The 16,917-nt window shown below is 40.5% G+C and overlaps 1 protein-coding gene across 2 annotated transcripts in view; it reads left to right on the forward strand.

Annotated features, from left to right (window-relative positions):
* Positions 1-16,917, forward strand: part of LOC107389080 (uncharacterized) — a 40,839-nt gene that overhangs the window by 22,681 nt on the left and 1,241 nt on the right. For both annotated transcript variants that reach the window (XM_015964972.2, XM_015964982.2), the window contains exons 26-64: positions 809-909; positions 1,001-1,119; positions 1,220-1,396; positions 1,474-1,505; positions 1,592-1,689; positions 1,869-1,891; positions 1,971-1,992; positions 2,073-2,100; positions 2,187-2,271; positions 2,349-2,495; positions 2,568-2,779; positions 2,875-2,978; positions 3,122-3,240; positions 3,331-3,486; positions 3,605-3,819; positions 3,917-4,002; positions 7,445-7,575; positions 7,653-7,778; positions 7,854-8,044; positions 8,131-8,219; positions 8,952-9,079; positions 9,159-9,286; positions 9,390-9,507; positions 9,971-10,189; positions 10,267-10,437; positions 10,874-11,023; positions 11,106-11,170; positions 11,410-11,539; positions 11,677-11,762; positions 11,851-11,980; positions 12,450-12,640; positions 12,742-12,832; positions 12,927-13,056; positions 13,131-13,321; positions 13,616-13,771; positions 14,119-14,255; positions 14,363-14,502; positions 14,603-14,697; positions 14,841-15,306. In XM_015964972.2, the coding sequence (XP_015820458.1) occupies positions 809-909; positions 1,001-1,119; positions 1,220-1,396; positions 1,474-1,505; positions 1,592-1,689; positions 1,869-1,891; positions 1,971-1,992; positions 2,073-2,100; positions 2,187-2,271; positions 2,349-2,495; positions 2,568-2,779; positions 2,875-2,978; positions 3,122-3,240; positions 3,331-3,486; positions 3,605-3,819; positions 3,917-4,002; positions 7,445-7,575; positions 7,653-7,778; positions 7,854-8,044; positions 8,131-8,219; positions 8,952-9,079; positions 9,159-9,286; positions 9,390-9,507; positions 9,971-10,189; positions 10,267-10,437; positions 10,874-11,023; positions 11,106-11,170; positions 11,410-11,539; positions 11,677-11,762; positions 11,851-11,980; positions 12,450-12,640; positions 12,742-12,832; positions 12,927-13,056; positions 13,131-13,321; positions 13,616-13,771; positions 14,119-14,255; positions 14,363-14,502; positions 14,603-14,697; positions 14,841-15,306 (5,183 nt within the window). The remainder of the gene's footprint in view (positions 1-808; positions 910-1,000; positions 1,120-1,219; positions 1,397-1,473; positions 1,506-1,591; positions 1,690-1,868; positions 1,892-1,970; positions 1,993-2,072; positions 2,101-2,186; positions 2,272-2,348; positions 2,496-2,567; positions 2,780-2,874; positions 2,979-3,121; positions 3,241-3,330; positions 3,487-3,604; positions 3,820-3,916; positions 4,003-7,444; positions 7,576-7,652; positions 7,779-7,853; positions 8,045-8,130; positions 8,220-8,951; positions 9,080-9,158; positions 9,287-9,389; positions 9,508-9,970; positions 10,190-10,266; positions 10,438-10,873; positions 11,024-11,105; positions 11,171-11,409; positions 11,540-11,676; positions 11,763-11,850; positions 11,981-12,449; positions 12,641-12,741; positions 12,833-12,926; positions 13,057-13,130; positions 13,322-13,615; positions 13,772-14,118; positions 14,256-14,362; positions 14,503-14,602; positions 14,698-14,840; positions 15,307-16,917) is intronic.

The raw sequence follows: 16,917 nt of genomic DNA on the forward strand, positions 1-16,917 counted from the left end.
TATTGTAATGATTATTTCTGATTATAATCAGTCCCTGTGAGTTTTTCATGCAGGCTAAACATGAAAATAGTCTCCTACACCTATCTCCTGCATTAGCCTGTGATGGAAAATAGATGGTGAAACTCTAGGATTTCAAAAGCCTGGCATATCTACCTCACACCGTCACTTCTCACCCATCTTGACTCACGTCGGGGAAGTCTGCTGTTGGCTCAACGTCCAGGACACAGCGGAAAAGCGTCCATACCAGTATAAGCTAACCATTAGCATTAGCAACTCCACCACACGGCAGAAGCTCCTTCAGGCTTGTGTTGTTTGTGGATATCAAACATGTTGCAAGTCAGTGGTTGCTGTCCAAATATCAGGAAATAAGACTCCAAAACCTGCCGTCTGGAGCTGAGATGTTATGTGGGTGGCTGGTAGTTTCTGGAAGTGGTGCACCGGTATATTTTTCCTCCTGAGAACAACTTAAAAGACATTTACACACTTTTAATAAAAACATTTTATTAAATACATGATAATATTATTTTATTTTGACTTAAGTTTGTGTTATTTTTCTCTAAATCTTTGTAAATTCAATATATTATTAAATATTGTTCAAAATAAATAAATAAATAAATAAATAAAATGTGCCAAGAAAAAAAAAGCATTATTTTTGTAGCCTATGTGCTTTAGACATTCCTGCACATTAGCCAAACTACTCTAAGGTGTCTTCTATAAATCTGGTGCCTCATCGAATGTAATCTGAGAACAAACTGGATAATAGGTGCCAATAATTTCTTTCCTTTTTTATTTTATTTTTTGCTATCAGACTGCAGGTGTTTAGTAATCAGTTTGAGGTGATGTCATTACAAGAGCAGCACGAGGTCTTGAACAGTTTCATCCTTCCTTTACTGTCCTCGCCTCAATCAGGTGCTCACACACATCAGTAAATCTGGCATTAGTTGATTATGAAACTGTCATTGTTTGAATATTTTCTTTTCTTCTTTTCGGCGTGTTTTAGGTCCAGGATGCTTGTCTTCTTACAACAACAGCGCAGACTGGCTGACCAACTATTTGGGTCCATTTTCAATGTTCCTTTCTGTCAAAGACCTGCTTGATCTCAACCCCGAGTTTAACCCGGTTAGACTCAATTTAAACCTAAATCGTGGCGTTTTAAGGACCCAGTGCCAGTGAATACCCATGGAAATGACTTTTATAATATTTTGTTTGTCTGTTTTAGCTGGGGGCCCTCCAGTTCCTCACACCAGTGCAGACTGCAGAGCTGCTGGTGCTGAATATCTCCTCACTTCCAAACAAAGACGCCATTATCAACCTGCTGTTTGATTACATGACTCAGTTGCCAAAGGAAAGGAACTTTACAGGTTTCCTCTCCCAACTCGTTGGGTTCCTCGAGAAGGTAAAACCTTCCTCTTCTTTCCCAGGACGTTTGTGCTTGTTTGGGTGTTGACTGTTTGTATTGCTTTCTTCTTAAAGGGACGCTTTTCCTGCTCATCATACAAAACTCTGTGAGTTCAAATCAAAATATGCTTACGGCCTTGAAAGGTGCATAAATAATAACAGTGATTAACTTAAAATTGTCATTTTGCTTCAGTTTTACCCGACTGGACGAGGCTTTGGCCACAGTTCCATCTGATTTATCTTCATCCGTCTCATACAGTAAAACTGCTTTACTCAGACAAATACCCCCTGGTAAGAGTTCAAAATACACAGTTTTAGCAGTAACATCTAGAGGAAAGCAGGTTTATTCTTGCCTATGCAGGCAAAGATTTAAACAGAAAACCTTTGTTTTTTGTATTTATTCAGCCTCAATAAGATAATGCAGGGCTTTCATAAAAACACAAAGTAATAATTTTGTTTTTCAATGATAGGTTGCATCATATACAGTGGGCAGGTAAGTCTATCTTGTCATATCTTCTGTTTAATGCCTGAAACTCTAAAGATTCACGACCATCTTTATATTTTGTCTCCAGTGTAAGGTCACCCTCATAAATGGTAAGATGACTTAGAATGGTTCTGTAATTTATTAGTTCTGTAATAAATAAGTTAAATAATTGTATTTTTTATCTCCACAGAGACAGAAATCTGTTTGGGGAAGAACAGGTAGGATTTCTGAAACTCTAAGTGTTTTCTTTTGATTAAATAAAAGGTCATAACTAAAATATGATGTGTTTAATTTGAATTCACAGCACCAATCTTCAGCTCCAGATCAACAGCAGACAGCTGAGCGGACGCGTTTGCGGCTTTACTGTCGGGGAACTGGCCTGTGCTTCGGTGAGATGGTGAAGCATCTCCAGGTAGTCCGGGTTGATTTTCGGGTTGCTGGTTAAACGTCTCGTCTGTTTTGACAGTTGTCAGCGTTAACAGCTCAGGACCTGGCGGAGCTAATGACATGTAATCTCGTCTCTAACTCGAGTGGATCCCTGGCCAGCTGGAAGCTTCTCCTCTCTAAAGCATCTCTGGTTCTGGATAAAGCTCTGGATCTTCTGGCCAACTCAGTAAGAATAATTAGGAAGAATAAATCTTTAGATTTTGATTGCAACACAAAGACATTTGTTTGTGTTTTGCAGACTCTGGAGACCAACAGCTCTTCCGTACCTGTTATTCTGGACGCCATAAGAGAAATCAGGCTGGATGTTGTCAGCACGGCTGTTCTTAATGATCCCGCCTTCATCCAGCTGTGGCTCAACAGCCGCCTATACCCATTCTTGCACACCGTTTCTACCGACTTCCTGACATGTTTTGCCACAAAAGACCTGAACTGCAGCACCTACCAGAACATGTGAGCAGAGACATAGTTGGCATTGATTTTTCTAAAACATTTCCCTAATCCATATTGTTCTCTTTCATGTGCTTCCATCCCCTTTTTACACTCAGTGTGCAGATTCTGAGTCGAGTCATGCCTCAAATGGTGCCTTATAAGCAGATGTCTGTCTACACACACTTCATTCAGGCTTTCCTGGCCAGGAACGACACCGTGGGTATGGACCAACACAAAATTAAGCATTTGACACATCTGACCAGTCAGCACACTGAAGATCATGGTGCAACTGTGGAGCAAATATGAATGCTTTTTTTCTAACAGAGCTGTAAACATGTGTAAGACAGTTTCTTTGTGGTTCAGATCCTGCCTGCAGCTTATACATTAAAAACAGTGCAGAGTGGCTGCAGAAGAACTTGGGAGGTTTCTCCTCCTTCATCTCCACCCAGGAACTCCTACAGCTCCACTCCAACTTCTCAGTGGTTGGTGATGTTTCATCATGCCTCTGCAACCCCCCTGATTTATTACTCATCTCGGTGTCACAATAAATGTGTCTGTTTGGGTTCCTGCAGCTGGACACCCTGTCACTACTCACTGTCCAGCAGCTGGCTTTTCTTTCTGCCAAACCTGGACAGCTCACATCTCCTGACCAGGTTACCATGGTGATGATGCACGTCTCTGACCAGCTTCTTGCATCTTTCTTTGATGGTTTGTCGACTGCCATCAGTGTAAGAAAAAATGTCACGCTTGCAATCACAAAAATATCACAAATCGCTGATTACACTAATAATACATTACTGTTGTTATATTGAAGTGTTTGTCTTGTGTTTTGTTTTCTTTCTACAGAGTCAAGAGAACACGATTTCCTCCCCAGTGAGATCCACCTTTTTGCAAATTGTGTTTGATCGTGCAAACCTCTCCTATCCGTGGGTGGATGACTCGGTTGTGACTCGGTGGCTTCAGGATCGACTGCCTCCCCTTCTGATCGGTCTGCCGCCTAACCAAGTCCAACCGTACTTTCAAATACTGGCAGGAAGGAGCTGCGGCATCCAGCAGCAGGGGTGAGTGTAGAGCCAGAAACATCCGAGTAAAGATTCAAAGATTCCAAATTCAAACTCGTTTGGGAACATTTTATAACTTTTTATGTCTATATTTCAGTGTGGCCAACCTCAACTTAACAATCCCCACATTGAGCCAAAAGACACAGCAAGAAATCTACAATTACATCATCCAGACTCTGAAAGGTAAAAAAAAGGCCCACAAACAAAGCCTTTAAAACGTTTAAACTGTTTGTTTTATGGCTGACGTTTTTAAAAATGACGAAACGCCGCTCATCTGGGTTGAGGTGTTGGATAAAAGAACGAAGAGGAACAAAATCTGCACACTTCAATCTGCGATAATATAATATTTATTCTCCTCAAGCTTTCGGTCAAAATACCTTCATCAGGAATTGTGCATGTTCATGCAGCAGCTGATGTAAAACACCTGTGGTAATTCCACACAACAAAGCATTATGGGGGATGGAGTCCCATTTACAAAACATAGTGCCCTGACACAAGAAGCTTACAGAATCTTATAAAAACATGTCAAAATCACCTACCGAAGGAAGAGATTAATACATTGCAGGCATCACGCTAAAAAAGCCGTCATGGAGCAAGGCAATAAAATATTTATAAAAAAATTATCCAACCATATATTTTTAGAGAAATACAGACATTTCAAAATCCTCATTAAGACCAAATGATTGAAGTGAATTTAAAGTGTAGATCCAGAATAGTTCCCTTTGACAAAATTTTTTTATCTAATTTGCCTCCACTGTGTAATGAAATATGTTCTATCCCCTGGAATCTATGTGAAGATACAGGATGTGAAAAATCATTGAAATGACGTGCTACTGGATAGTTCAAATCCTTTCGTCTGATTGAACTCTTATGCTCACCGATTCTTTGTTTAAGTGGTCTTGTTGTTTTGCCAATATAAACTTTATCACAGGGACATTTTAACGAATAAATTACGTTTTTAGAATTACACGTCGTAATGCCCTTAACAAAGAATCTTTTTCCTGTTCTTGGATGTCGTAAGTCAGGAGTTTTCACAGTATTGTGACACTGAGCACAGTTTCCACAGGGGTCATTTCCAAGCCGCAGGGGAGCAAGAGTTAACTGTTTTGGTGGAGGCAGGATGTTAGCTTTCGCAACTCTATCTCGTTAATTTGATCCTCTCTTAACATTCTGTAACAGAACATTGTTTTTCTTTATTTGTCCTTTTTTAAGAAGTTCAAGTCTAGGTTTGGATAATGCAGCAACATATGCTTCCTCAATGCATTGATTAGAGTAACCTCTGTCTAGAACGCGTTGTTTCATTTCTAAACTCTTCTCATTATAATCTTCATCAGAGTGGCAGAGTCTGAAGAACTGATGTTTAGGAAGATCATATTTTAAAGAGCCTAAATGAGAACTAGAAGCAAGTAAAAGAGTATTATGGCCAGCTGTTTTCCTATAGAATGATGTAAATAGATGGCCATTGTTTATTTCGACCCACATGTCAAGGAAAGGGGCACGTACAAGATCAAATTGTAGGGAGAATCTTAAATCTGGATTACAGCCGTTTGGAAAAGACACCAAATTTTTTACTTCATCATTACTCCCTTGAAAAAGAAAAAATATATCATCCGAATATCTAAATCATTTGAGGATTTTATGGTGGAATAAATTTATTACAGGATTAAAGACAAAAGTCTCTTAAAAAAACGTATATAAGTTGGCATAGTCTGGGGCAAAGGTAGAACCCGTAGATGTTCTCTTTAATTGTAGGTAAAAGTCCCCATTGAAGGAGAAGAAGTTGAATCTCAAACCCATTGATGCCAATTCAATGATGAATTCATTAGGAGGCGAGTCTGCATGGTTCTGTAGGTAGAAACCTAGAGCATCTAGGCCTCTGTCGTGGGAAATGTTGGTGTAAAGACTTTCTACATCAAGGGTGACTAATATAGTGTATTTTTGAAGATCATGAGTTTCTGAGATGTTATTTATGAAATCTATAGAATCGTTTATATAAGATGGAAGATTTTGTACATATGGTTTAATAAAGTGATCAACAAACTCTGATAGGCGTTCCAGAAGAGAATCATTACTGGCTGCAATGGGTCTGCCCTTAGGATTCACCAGGCTTTTATGAATTTTTAGGTAACATGTAGAAAACTGGAGTAAGAGGATATTTACAATTCAAAACCTCCTATTCATTCTGAGAGATCCATCTGTCTGGAAGAGCCTTTTGTGTGCATTCAAGGATTTTTTTTTTTTTGCTGGACATCTTGGGTGGGGTTAGATCTTAGTTTCTTATAGAAACATGTGTCATTCAGTTGGTGATAAGCTTCTTCTTTATAGTCATCCATATTTTGTGTGACAATTGCACCCCTTTGTCTGCAGGTTTTATAATAATATCAGAATCTTTGGAGAGTTCCTGGATTGCCAACTTTTGATCCACAGAGACGTTTGAGTAACCAGAGGTCTTTTGATAATTTTCCAGAATCTCTGTCGCCGCAATTCTACAAAACATCTGTACAGATGGATTTGTGCAAGCAGGGTTGAATTTACTGCTCTTTTTGAAGACAAGAGGTTTTGGTGCTTGTGATTCAGAACCATCGTACACATGTTTCAGATTAAGCTTTCGAAAGAAAAAGAATAAGTCTTCTTTAATTTCTAAAGAATCCCCTGTACATGTTGGAACAAAACTGAATCCTTTAGATAGAGCAGAAACTTGATGTGTGGTGAGTATCTTGTTGGACAGATTGATTACTGGATTCTCCCCTGCTGGCGAGTGAAGGGCCTGGGTCCGGGTGGAGCGTTTCTTGCCCCGTCTCGTTTCCTTCTTCTGTCTCTTCCTTGTTGATCGTTTTTTGATGGGTTTCTTGTAGATCTGTTGAGGCTTCTATAGGACCTAGATCAGTCTGAGTCGCTCATGGGGGCGCTCTCCCCGATGTGGTTGGAGTATTCTCCTTAAGGAGGAAGTTGTACATCCTCCCCTGCTGGTAGTCTGTAGTATCTCTTTTGTATTTGCGAAGTTTCATCATCATCAGACCATCCTCATAGTCTTTCTCTCTCTGTCTCTTTAGACCAGCCTGTGGAAGGTTGTGTGGTTACATCTGAAGCATTGCAGCTGAACTGAGAGAATGTTCATGAACTCACTTACACTGACACACACACACTCACGCACACACTCCCAGTTTTTCAACGTGTTCACGCATCCCTGAAACTCTCCTCCCAATTGCAGAGCAGTAGAGGTTGAAGGCCAAGCTTCAGCAGTTGCTGTTCTCCCTCTGATGCTTCCCACCCCTCCCCCCCACCTCTCATTCGATTGTGTTGTGACTATCTGAGTGTGTGCTTTTATGTCTGAAGTGTTTTTCCTATAAGCCAACACTGATCCCTGTAGGAAGCAGAGTGGGAGCACATGTTTTTACTCCCTCATCCCTTCCTGCCCTAGTGTCACCCATTTTTATTTATCTGCATTAACGAGAGCCCTGATGGCTGTGTACCCACAGTAAACCGTTTTTCATGTGTCTTTGTATGGCTGTAGTGAAACTACGTTTCACTGTACCAGGACACTGGTTGTCAAACAAAGCTAACTTCTTCCTTAACCTCATCATCAAAAATCTAAGCCACATCAAACATCACATGTAATTAACAGGTCCGCCATCCCTCCGCTGCTACAACTACAACAGCAGCTTCTACAGTTTTGTGGAGGGCTCGTTCTTGGGGTTCCAGTTCCCCAACCTGACGACCTTCCTGTCCCTCATGCCTCAGGGCAGACTGTTTCAGGTGAGCTGATTTCTCTCAGGAACAAACACAAGCAACTAGGGGCAAAGTGATAAATGTTGTTATTTCTAATCTTCTAGCTGGTGAACTCCATCCCTCCATCACAACTTGCAAATCTCCTGCAACGCCCACATGTTGTGGATGATGATGCTAAGCTGTGTGACCTCTACAACAACTACTACCAGACACCCATGTTCCTGGCGACCGTACGTATAAAATACAGAAATATGTAGGGACACTTTCCAATGAGATCAATATGAAAAACTGTGTAATCTCTGCAGGAGTCTCTGCCGGCGGAAGTTGGACGGCCCTCTCTGTCTTGTGTGTGGCCCACGGCCCTCAGCAGCCACAGCAGGTCGGAGGTCAATATTTGGTTTAACCAGAGCCTACAAAACTACTTCGTCTTCCTCACAAAGAGTCTGATCAGTCCAGCAGTCACAGCCAACACCTCATGCTTGGCCTTCCAGAAGCTGTACGTCTTTACCGTCTTTACCTGGTTTTACTCTGCTGAGGTGTGCTTTTTGTGTTTGTGTCCAACAATTCTTTTGTTCTGTTTAGTGTTTCAGTTCTTGATGCATTCAACTACACTGCAGCAGATTTTGGGAAGTCAGATGTATTTGAGATCATCACATCCTATCTCTCTACAGGTCAGTTTGAATCTTTTAACTTCTGTTGATGTTCATTCCTTATTTTACATCTTTTTAGCTTCGGAAATTTAAAAAAACAACATTCTCCGTGACACGAAAAAGATTTTGTTAAAGGTTTTTTGTGAAAATAAATGCAAATATGTCTTGTTATATTTCAACAACACCTTACATTATAGATTCATAACTTTGAGTGATACTTTGACATAATCTCTCACCTATTGAAAACTTTTAACACAATTTTAGTTTAAAAAATAGACATCAGCTATGCGCAGATTGATGAGCTAGCAGCTAGTTTGGTTCCAAAGTGGGGTGCCGCCAATTTTAGACGTTTGTAATCTTAAAAGTCTCATAACAGCTTGCGCAAACGCTGATTAATATGTCTTTAAATAGCCCAAAATTTTCCCAGTATGCTGATGTTTACATTAAAAATCTATGCACATCAGCACAGGAGCTAGCTGTTTGTAGCACTTCCTGTTCAGTTGTAACAGTGTAGTCATTAGTTTTACATTTATGGCATTATTAGCAAAGGATTATAAAACAGCAATTGCATGAACATTTACAGATTTTTAAAAAATTAGAAATATGTTACGACTGCAGCACTCTGGAACCAGACCACCCTAACCCCAACTTTAAGGTCATTCAGAGATCATTCTAGAGGCTGTCAGATGACCAATGTCTATTTAGCTAGAGAAAATAATTATCCATTTAAATATTTATGATTTGTTGTTTCAGAGTCCACACCAAAGTGCTACAACTCCAGTGACCCAGAGCTCAACTCGACAGCTTGGTTTGTAGAGTACATCGGCCCGTTCATGCCTTTCCTCACTCTGGAGGTTCTGCAGTCATTTGGATCTGAGGAGGTACTGAATCAGGATTGTTTTTCTCTAAGGCCTGAAAGATTTGAGACAACAAACATTTGATTGTTCCTTCTCCCTCCAGGTTATCCAGGTGTTCACAGTAAATCCTCTGAACATCGCACTCCTCAGCCACTCAGCTTTACCTCAGAACCTCACCAACTTCTACACTCAGCTGATCTATCAACAGGACAGTAACTTCAACCCCTTACTGTGAGTTAGAGATGCTAAAACTGGGCTCCACTCACAACAACTCCCCCAAACATCACAATGAACAACAACCAATCTTCTTTCATGTTTTTAATTCTCTTTGTAGTCTTCCTCTTTACTTTCGCTGCGTTGCTCCCGGGTTAGCGTTCACGCAGCTGACTGCAGCAGAAAGCATGGTTGTTCTGCACAACTTCACCAACGTCTGCACAGACCCAGATCCACAGGTAATAGACTCAGAATTATTAGTGGTACCGACCAACCGATGAGAGACAAATCAAGGAAAAATCTGAAAAAAGGAATTACTGGTGGAACCATCATCCTTTTATTTGCCCTGTCTAAAATCTATTTGAGTAGTTTGTTGTGAATTTAATTTTAAGCACGGGAAGCAGAATTGTTCTTTTGTTTTAATACAAATATACTTTAGTTTTTTTCTTTTTTATAACTTTATTAATCTGGTTGAAAATGGATATGTTTGGGTATAAATAAGCTTTTCAGCCCAATTAAGTTGATGTAAAAAAATAAATAATAATAATAATAATAATAATAATAATAATGATGATAATAATAATAATAATAATATTATTAATAATGATAATAATAATAATAAAACATGTAAGATATAATGGAACATCACTAAATATCAGAAATGTGACCAATAAAGCCAGAGTTGTTCTTGTGTATTTGTAGATTTTTGCAGCTTTATCGAGCAACTTTGGAGACAACATCGATGCCTCGGTTATCACTGCGCTGGGTGATGAAAGCGCCAGCATCTCTGCAGGTCAGCTCATGATGATAAAGCCCGAGGACCTGAAGAACTCTCTAAACATTCTGGCCAACGTGATGAGCTGGAGCAAAGGACAGGCTACAGCTATCATTCAGTCCCTGACGTCTTCAGGGGTTTTCCAGGTAGCTTCACGGGAATCAGTTAAAAACAGTCTTTCATCTTTATCGTCTCTTTAATCTTTTAATTTTAACCCCACCAGATCAACAGCTCATCCTCGCTGGTGTCGCTGGGCTTTCTCATCGTGGGCATTCCCTCCACAGTTTTTGTCAGCATCAGCGATACCCAGATCCTAATGGCATCCCAAAACCCATCCATCGTGGGGAACTTGATGTCTGCTCCAGCAGTCGTCCAGCTGACATTTGTCAATAAGGTACGGCAGCAATATTGATACAAACTATTTATAACTATGATTTCTTCAGTTTATGTTTTTGCCAGTTAAAAATTTCAGAATATAATATGAATTTCAATACACAAAATGCCCTTTTCATAAAATGATTTAATTCCTAAAATGAAAAAGGCTATCCCAACCAACCTGGTTCTATGTGGAAAAAGTAACTAACCCCTTGTTAAAACTTGCGATCAGTCCCATTAACTGAACCGTGAGATGGCAAATCATCTTTCACAGCACTAGACATGCAAGGTGATCCATCTTACTGGTGAAATTCTGGCAACATTTTCTTTTCTCTCCCTTCTAATTCTTTAATTTATTCAAAAAGCTTACTGACAACTCATGCATCCTTCATTACATTATAGTACATTTAATTCTCATGAAACTCACAATTTCTCTCCTTCTCTTGCTATATAAGATCATATCAGTGAGCAACACCAGAGAAACGATCCTACAGAACGTTCCGGATGAAATGGCCACAGAGATCCCTCGAGTTCTGCTGCAGGGGTTTACTGACAGCAGCAACGTTGTCACCATGCTCAACAGGAAGACATGGAAACGCCAGCAGGTGAGGAGTTTTTTCAGTACAATATGTACATCTTCACGTTACCTGTTCATGTTGATGAATAAAAGTGTTTCTGTGTTTTTAGGCTGAGCTGTTCTTTAATGTCATAGCTGTGGAAAATGCTACAGCTGAGCTGGGAAGTCCAGACAAGTGAGTTCAAGTGAAATTTCTTTGGAGATCTGGTGGATTTCAGTGCATGTGGCCATGCTCAGCATGAAGCAAATCGTAGTTTAGTGTGTGCAAGGATTACAGTGTGTGTGTGTGTGTGTGTGTGTGTGTGTGTGTGTGTGTGTGTGTGTGTGTGTGTGTGTGTGTGTGTGTGTGTGTGTGTGTGCGCGCGCGCGTGTGTGTGTGTGTGTGTGTGTGTGTGTGTGTGTGTGTGTGTGTAGTTTATCCTCGTCTGCGCTGCAAGGGTTCACATGCACGAGCGTGAGGACGTTATCAGTGGTGCAGGTTAAGAAGCTGATCCGAGCCTGTCGAAGGACGAACCAGAACAAGGTCTCGCTGGAGGAGACTCAGGTGAGTGACGGCTGCTGAGATAATAAAGTCCAAACTGAATTCAAGGGTAAAAAACAGACTAAGTATGTATCATCTTGGGAAAATAGAGGAATAGAGGACAAAAGAAAACCCATTCTTCTTTTTATCTCTTTTTCCAGCTGACATGTATGTACAACTATGTGAAGGGAGATCCAGATGCCACCAGCTTTCATTTATACCCTCCCAATATGCTGCTGTACTATGAGTAAGAATGTGTCATCATTATTTGGGTTAATTTAAGGTTAAATACAGATTTTAAATTTGCCTGTTTTCTTATCTGTGTCCTCTTTTAGTTACTCACTGGTGCCACAGAGCAGCTGCAGGTCCTATTTTGCACAACTAGGCAATGCAGACTTTTTCATCTTCTCTTCGGTCCTCAGCTACAAGCGGACTGCTCTGTTTGTAAATGCCAGGAGCTGCTTGGTGAGAAGCAAAAGAACAATAATTGAACTCTGTAATATGCACTTAAATGTAAAACTAAATTTAAGGCTGTATCAGATAATATACAACAACTCTTTGATGACTTGATTATTATTATTATTCGGAGTTACTACAGCAATCAATTTGCCTCTGGGATTAATAAAGTATTTTTGAATTGAACTGAATTGAGATGGTGAGTCCATCAACACAAAATAAAAGCATTGATAATTTAAGCCTCTAATTGATGACTGCATTGGGCAAAAACTGATTGCTATATTTTTTATCTTAAAAACCTTTCTCAGACACTGGACTGCTCTGTGTCCAATATTAAACAAATTAGTGTAAAAATGTTTTTGCAGTTTGGAGATTTTGTGGGTCTCTGATGGAGTCAAAATCCTTTTCAATAAACACAGCAAGAGTAAAATCTGGTTGTTCTTTAAATGTTTAGTTACATGCTGATCCTCCATCCTAGGGTATAACGAACACAAGCCTAACTTTGGACCACATATCCATTTTGGGAAACATGTGCTGCATGCTGGATGGATCCTACATCGTAAACTCTGACCCATCCATCTTGGAGACGCTGAAGAGCTGCCCGGAGCTCACTGCTGCTCAGGCAGCTGCAGTTGAAGCTCTGCTGACCAGCGGGAACACTACATATGGGTGAGCCTGCAGCCGCTAAAGGAACAGTTAATGTTCTTTATTCAGCAAAATCATTACGAGCAGCCTTTAAAACAACCATGTTCTTTTGTTTTTATGATCAGAGTTACTTCATCATGGAATCGGAATACTCTGATTAACCTGGGGATGCTGCCTTTGTATTTAACCTCAACTTTTTACGGCAACTTTGACAAAGTGAGTGACAGATTATCACCTGCCTTTAGTAGAGAACCCCTCAGGTGGTGTTGGATTAAGGTGGTTTATGCTTCCTGTTTTCACCTCTTCACAGCGAACAAAGCGCACTTTCTTGGGTTATTTCCTGAAAGTTCTCAACAAAAGCAGAGTGAGCAAACAAAAAACAAGAAGGCTGAAGCAACAAATAAGATTGTCTCTCACTGCTCGATCGAAGCGGGCAACAGGTCAGTCCACTTAACAGTTGCTCACGTTTTTGTTTAGTAGATTCAGATTTTAACATTTAATTTTCCTGCCTCAGTCACCAACTGCATGGTGGGATCGATCACCCAAGTGACGATCAGCGATAACACCTTCCCCTTCGACTACAGCGACATAAACCAGTTCAACAGTTGCCTTAGCGCTGCGGTAGTCAAAGCTAACTTGCAGGCCATTGCTTCGATGGCTGATCAAGAGGACTACCTCAAAATTGTTCTCAGCAAGCTTCGAGAGGTAGGTGACTGAAAGTGGCTTATGGGAGAATTTACCAGCATTTTAATGTGTCTAAAATGTGATCTTAAAAATCATAAAATTACAGGAATTTATTTATCTTTATGCGAAAATGTTCCAAAACTTGGTGAAACTGATTCAAAGTACTTTAAGTAGCTTGTTGGAAACACACAGATTTTAGGGATTCTTAATATTATTATCAAATAAATGCAATGAATCTATTTTTGTAACCAAAAAAGTAATATTTAGGGAGCAGTTTGGAGGATGAGTGGGTCTTTAAACTTCCCATATTTGTAGGCTTATAACTCCAGCATCCCAGAAGACCAGGTTCAAGTCTTAGGTCCAGCGTCCCGCGTGGCTACGATTGATGACATCAAAATGTGGACCATCACTCAGATCGACACGCTTGCTGCATTAATGGACTCATCAAATGGGGTGTGGGACCCGACCTTGGTGAGCAAACATGCCAAACATGGACGTAATTTTGGGGGGAGGACAGGGGGGACATGTCCCCCCCACTTTTTCCAAAGTCAAGTTTTGACCCCTGCACTCTTTACCATTACTTTATATTAAATTGGCACTGGTTGAGCTCTAGGACCAAGCAGAAAACAACCATTTGTGTTGAAGCCTGTTTCCCATTAGAACATACTGTAAAGACGCCCCCCCCAACACCAACACCCCCCCGTGACCCCCCACCCCCCACCCCCACTTCTAAAGTGAAAATTACGTCCATGACGCCAAATGTAATGTAGAGTGCATATCTTTTAGACTCTTGCTCTCATCAATAATTGTTTCTCCAGGCTAAAGCCATTATCACCAAATATCTGAGTGTGGGAGGGAACACACTTGGCAGTGCGGAGCTCAATGTCATCGGAGGGCCAAACCTGTGCTCCCTAGATGTTAGCGTTCTCCGCAACATTTCACAGCAAAGCCTCAAGTAAGAACTTTGTATCAGTTGGATTTCTGCACTCATCAGATGTTTTAGAGCATGAGAAAACTCTGCTTATATATGCTCATGCTAACTTCTGTTTTACGTCCACTCAGAAATGCAGATGCTTTGAACGTGTCCAGTTGCACTGAAGACAAAGTGACAGAACTGTTCAGCATTGCCATCCAAGCATTCGCCAGCACCACTCGCGCAGCTGTCTCTGTGACCATATACCAGCTTCTACAATCATACATGAGTAGGCTGACACACACACACACACACACACACACACACACCTGCACAGCAGCAAGCTTTGTTTAACATTAAATTCACTGTTCTTTACTTTCGTCCTACAGGTGGTGCCAATGTTGATTTTATCAAAAAATTGGTGGCTGCCAACATAAGCATGGACCTGCCCACTTTCACAAGTTTGAATGGGACCATTGTACTAGTAAGTGTTGTAACTGTGAAGCCTTTCCTTGGTTCCGACCGTCGTAATGTGACATTACTTAATGCGTGATTTTTCATAACATTTCTACTCTGTTTTATGTGTTTGCACTCAAGTATATAATTAATCCTTTTGGTTTCCTTTAGAATTTGACAGTTAGTGAAGTTCAAGGTCTCCTTGGTACCAACCTGCCGCAGTTGAAGGATTATGAAAACCAAACCCTGGTGCAGCTTTGGATCTCCAATCAGCTGCAATCACAGCTTGACACACTGAATATAGGTCTTGTGGGAGGCAGGGTTGGTCCTGTAACTGTTGGTGAAACCACAACTGTACCCAACACAGCGCCATCCTCAGGTTCTGCCACAGCCCCATCTACAGCCCCATCCGCAGCCACTACAGACCCATCTACAGCCCCATCCGCAGCCACTACAGCCCCATCTACAGCCCCATCCGCAGCCACTACAGCCCCATCTACAGCCCCATCCGCAGCCTCTACAGCCCCATCCGCAGCCTCCAACACTCCCTCCTCCATCTCAACTTCAACTGCAAGCACCACTAAATCTACAATTACTTTATCAACTACAGCTTCCACCACTAAACCTGCTACCACTGGTGAGTCTTTTAAAAAGTATTGTATACAAACTATATTTAAAGGAGCAATATGTAAAAATTCTACAGTGGAAAAAAAACACAAAACAGTCCTTCTCAATCATACTAGAAGGGAGGTAACATTGAAACAGATTCTCTTAGCCGGTTGGAGAGTTGTCAGGTTTTCTTTACTGTTTACATTCAGTGAGTTTGTGAGGTTGCTGAGTCAGCGCCGATTGCAACGCTGTTGCATCGGCGCTGTTGCATCAGCATTTGTATTTTGGCAGTGTCGGGCAAAAAGCTCCAGAGTTGTTTAAAAAAACCGAAGCCAGTAAACAAGAGGAACCCAGAAGTTATTTCTTGTAGCCCTAAGAAGTCACGGAAGCTTTTTTTTAATTTTACTCCAATAGCTGGTCAAGCAGGCTATGACTAACATTAAGCTAACAAAGCGAATGGTGAATTAGAAGCAAATTGTCGGCTCTAAAAAATCACATGCCACTTCTACAGTTACCAACAACTTGATTTAAAGTGATCACGCATTTTACTTCCGTTAACCCTTTGATGCATAATGGTCACTACAGTGGACAGGTACTCAAAATTGTTATTTATAAATTTTTTTGCTATTAAACACAGCTGTTGAAGACTTTATTGCACTTGAGACCCTCCATTTGGGCTTCAGTAAGTCAAGCCAACATATTTCATGTTCAGAATGCACGCTGTCCACTGAGGTGGACATGTAATAAATTATTTGTAAATTATTAAATGTTAAGAAAAATATTTGTTGAAATTTGTTTCATTCACACCTAAAGATGAATGAAAGAAATAGTGAAAAAAAATCATGGTTGAAGATTTCATAATTCATACATCAAAGGGTTAATGAGTCGTTCAGAACCATAACAGCAAGACGGCAAACAACCACACTTTCTCTATTGCCAGAGCTATTACTATAGCAAATGGCCTTCTAGGGTTCTACAACCCCCCAAAGCACTTTACAACACACTCAGTCATTCACGCATGCACAGATTCACACACTGGTGGCAATGAGCTACAACGTAGCCACAGCTACCCTGGGGCGCACTGGCGGAAGTGTAATATGTATAGTAAGTACTCCTTATTGTAAAATACCCAAGATATGACAATGTATTTATCTACTTATCAACTTACTGTGTGTGACTTGTCTTCGCTTGTCATCTGGAATCTTCTGGTGCTGTTGGCAACATCTTTGAAACGGAACAGCAGTGAGAAAGTGACGTTTTGCGTAGAAAATTAGACAGCAGTAACCAAACTTGTTTTACTTCATTCTTACATATTGCTCCTTTAACAACTTATTCCGATTTTATTCTTCTCTCAAAACCTTAACCATGCTTTTTTTTTAGGTTGCTTGAGTTTGTTATCCTAATTTTCTTTTTGGATGGAAGCAAATTGATTAGCCTAGCGCTGCTAGCTTTGTCACTTTTCAGTTAATAAGCACATAGTTCAAACAAAGAATTACTAAACAGCTGTAATCACTACACTGGTTTCTGTCCTGCACCACCAGGATCACTTTTACACACATTTAGTTGTATCAAAGTGACTTCATGTCTTCACAACTCCAGCAAATGCTTGAGAAAGTATAGAGTACTACAACACATGCTA

This window comes from Nothobranchius furzeri, chromosome 4, assembly GCF_043380555.1.
Source record: "Nothobranchius furzeri strain GRZ-AD chromosome 4, NfurGRZ-RIMD1, whole genome shotgun sequence".
In the NCBI taxonomy this organism is placed as follows: domain Eukaryota; kingdom Metazoa; phylum Chordata; class Actinopteri; order Cyprinodontiformes; family Nothobranchiidae; genus Nothobranchius; species Nothobranchius furzeri.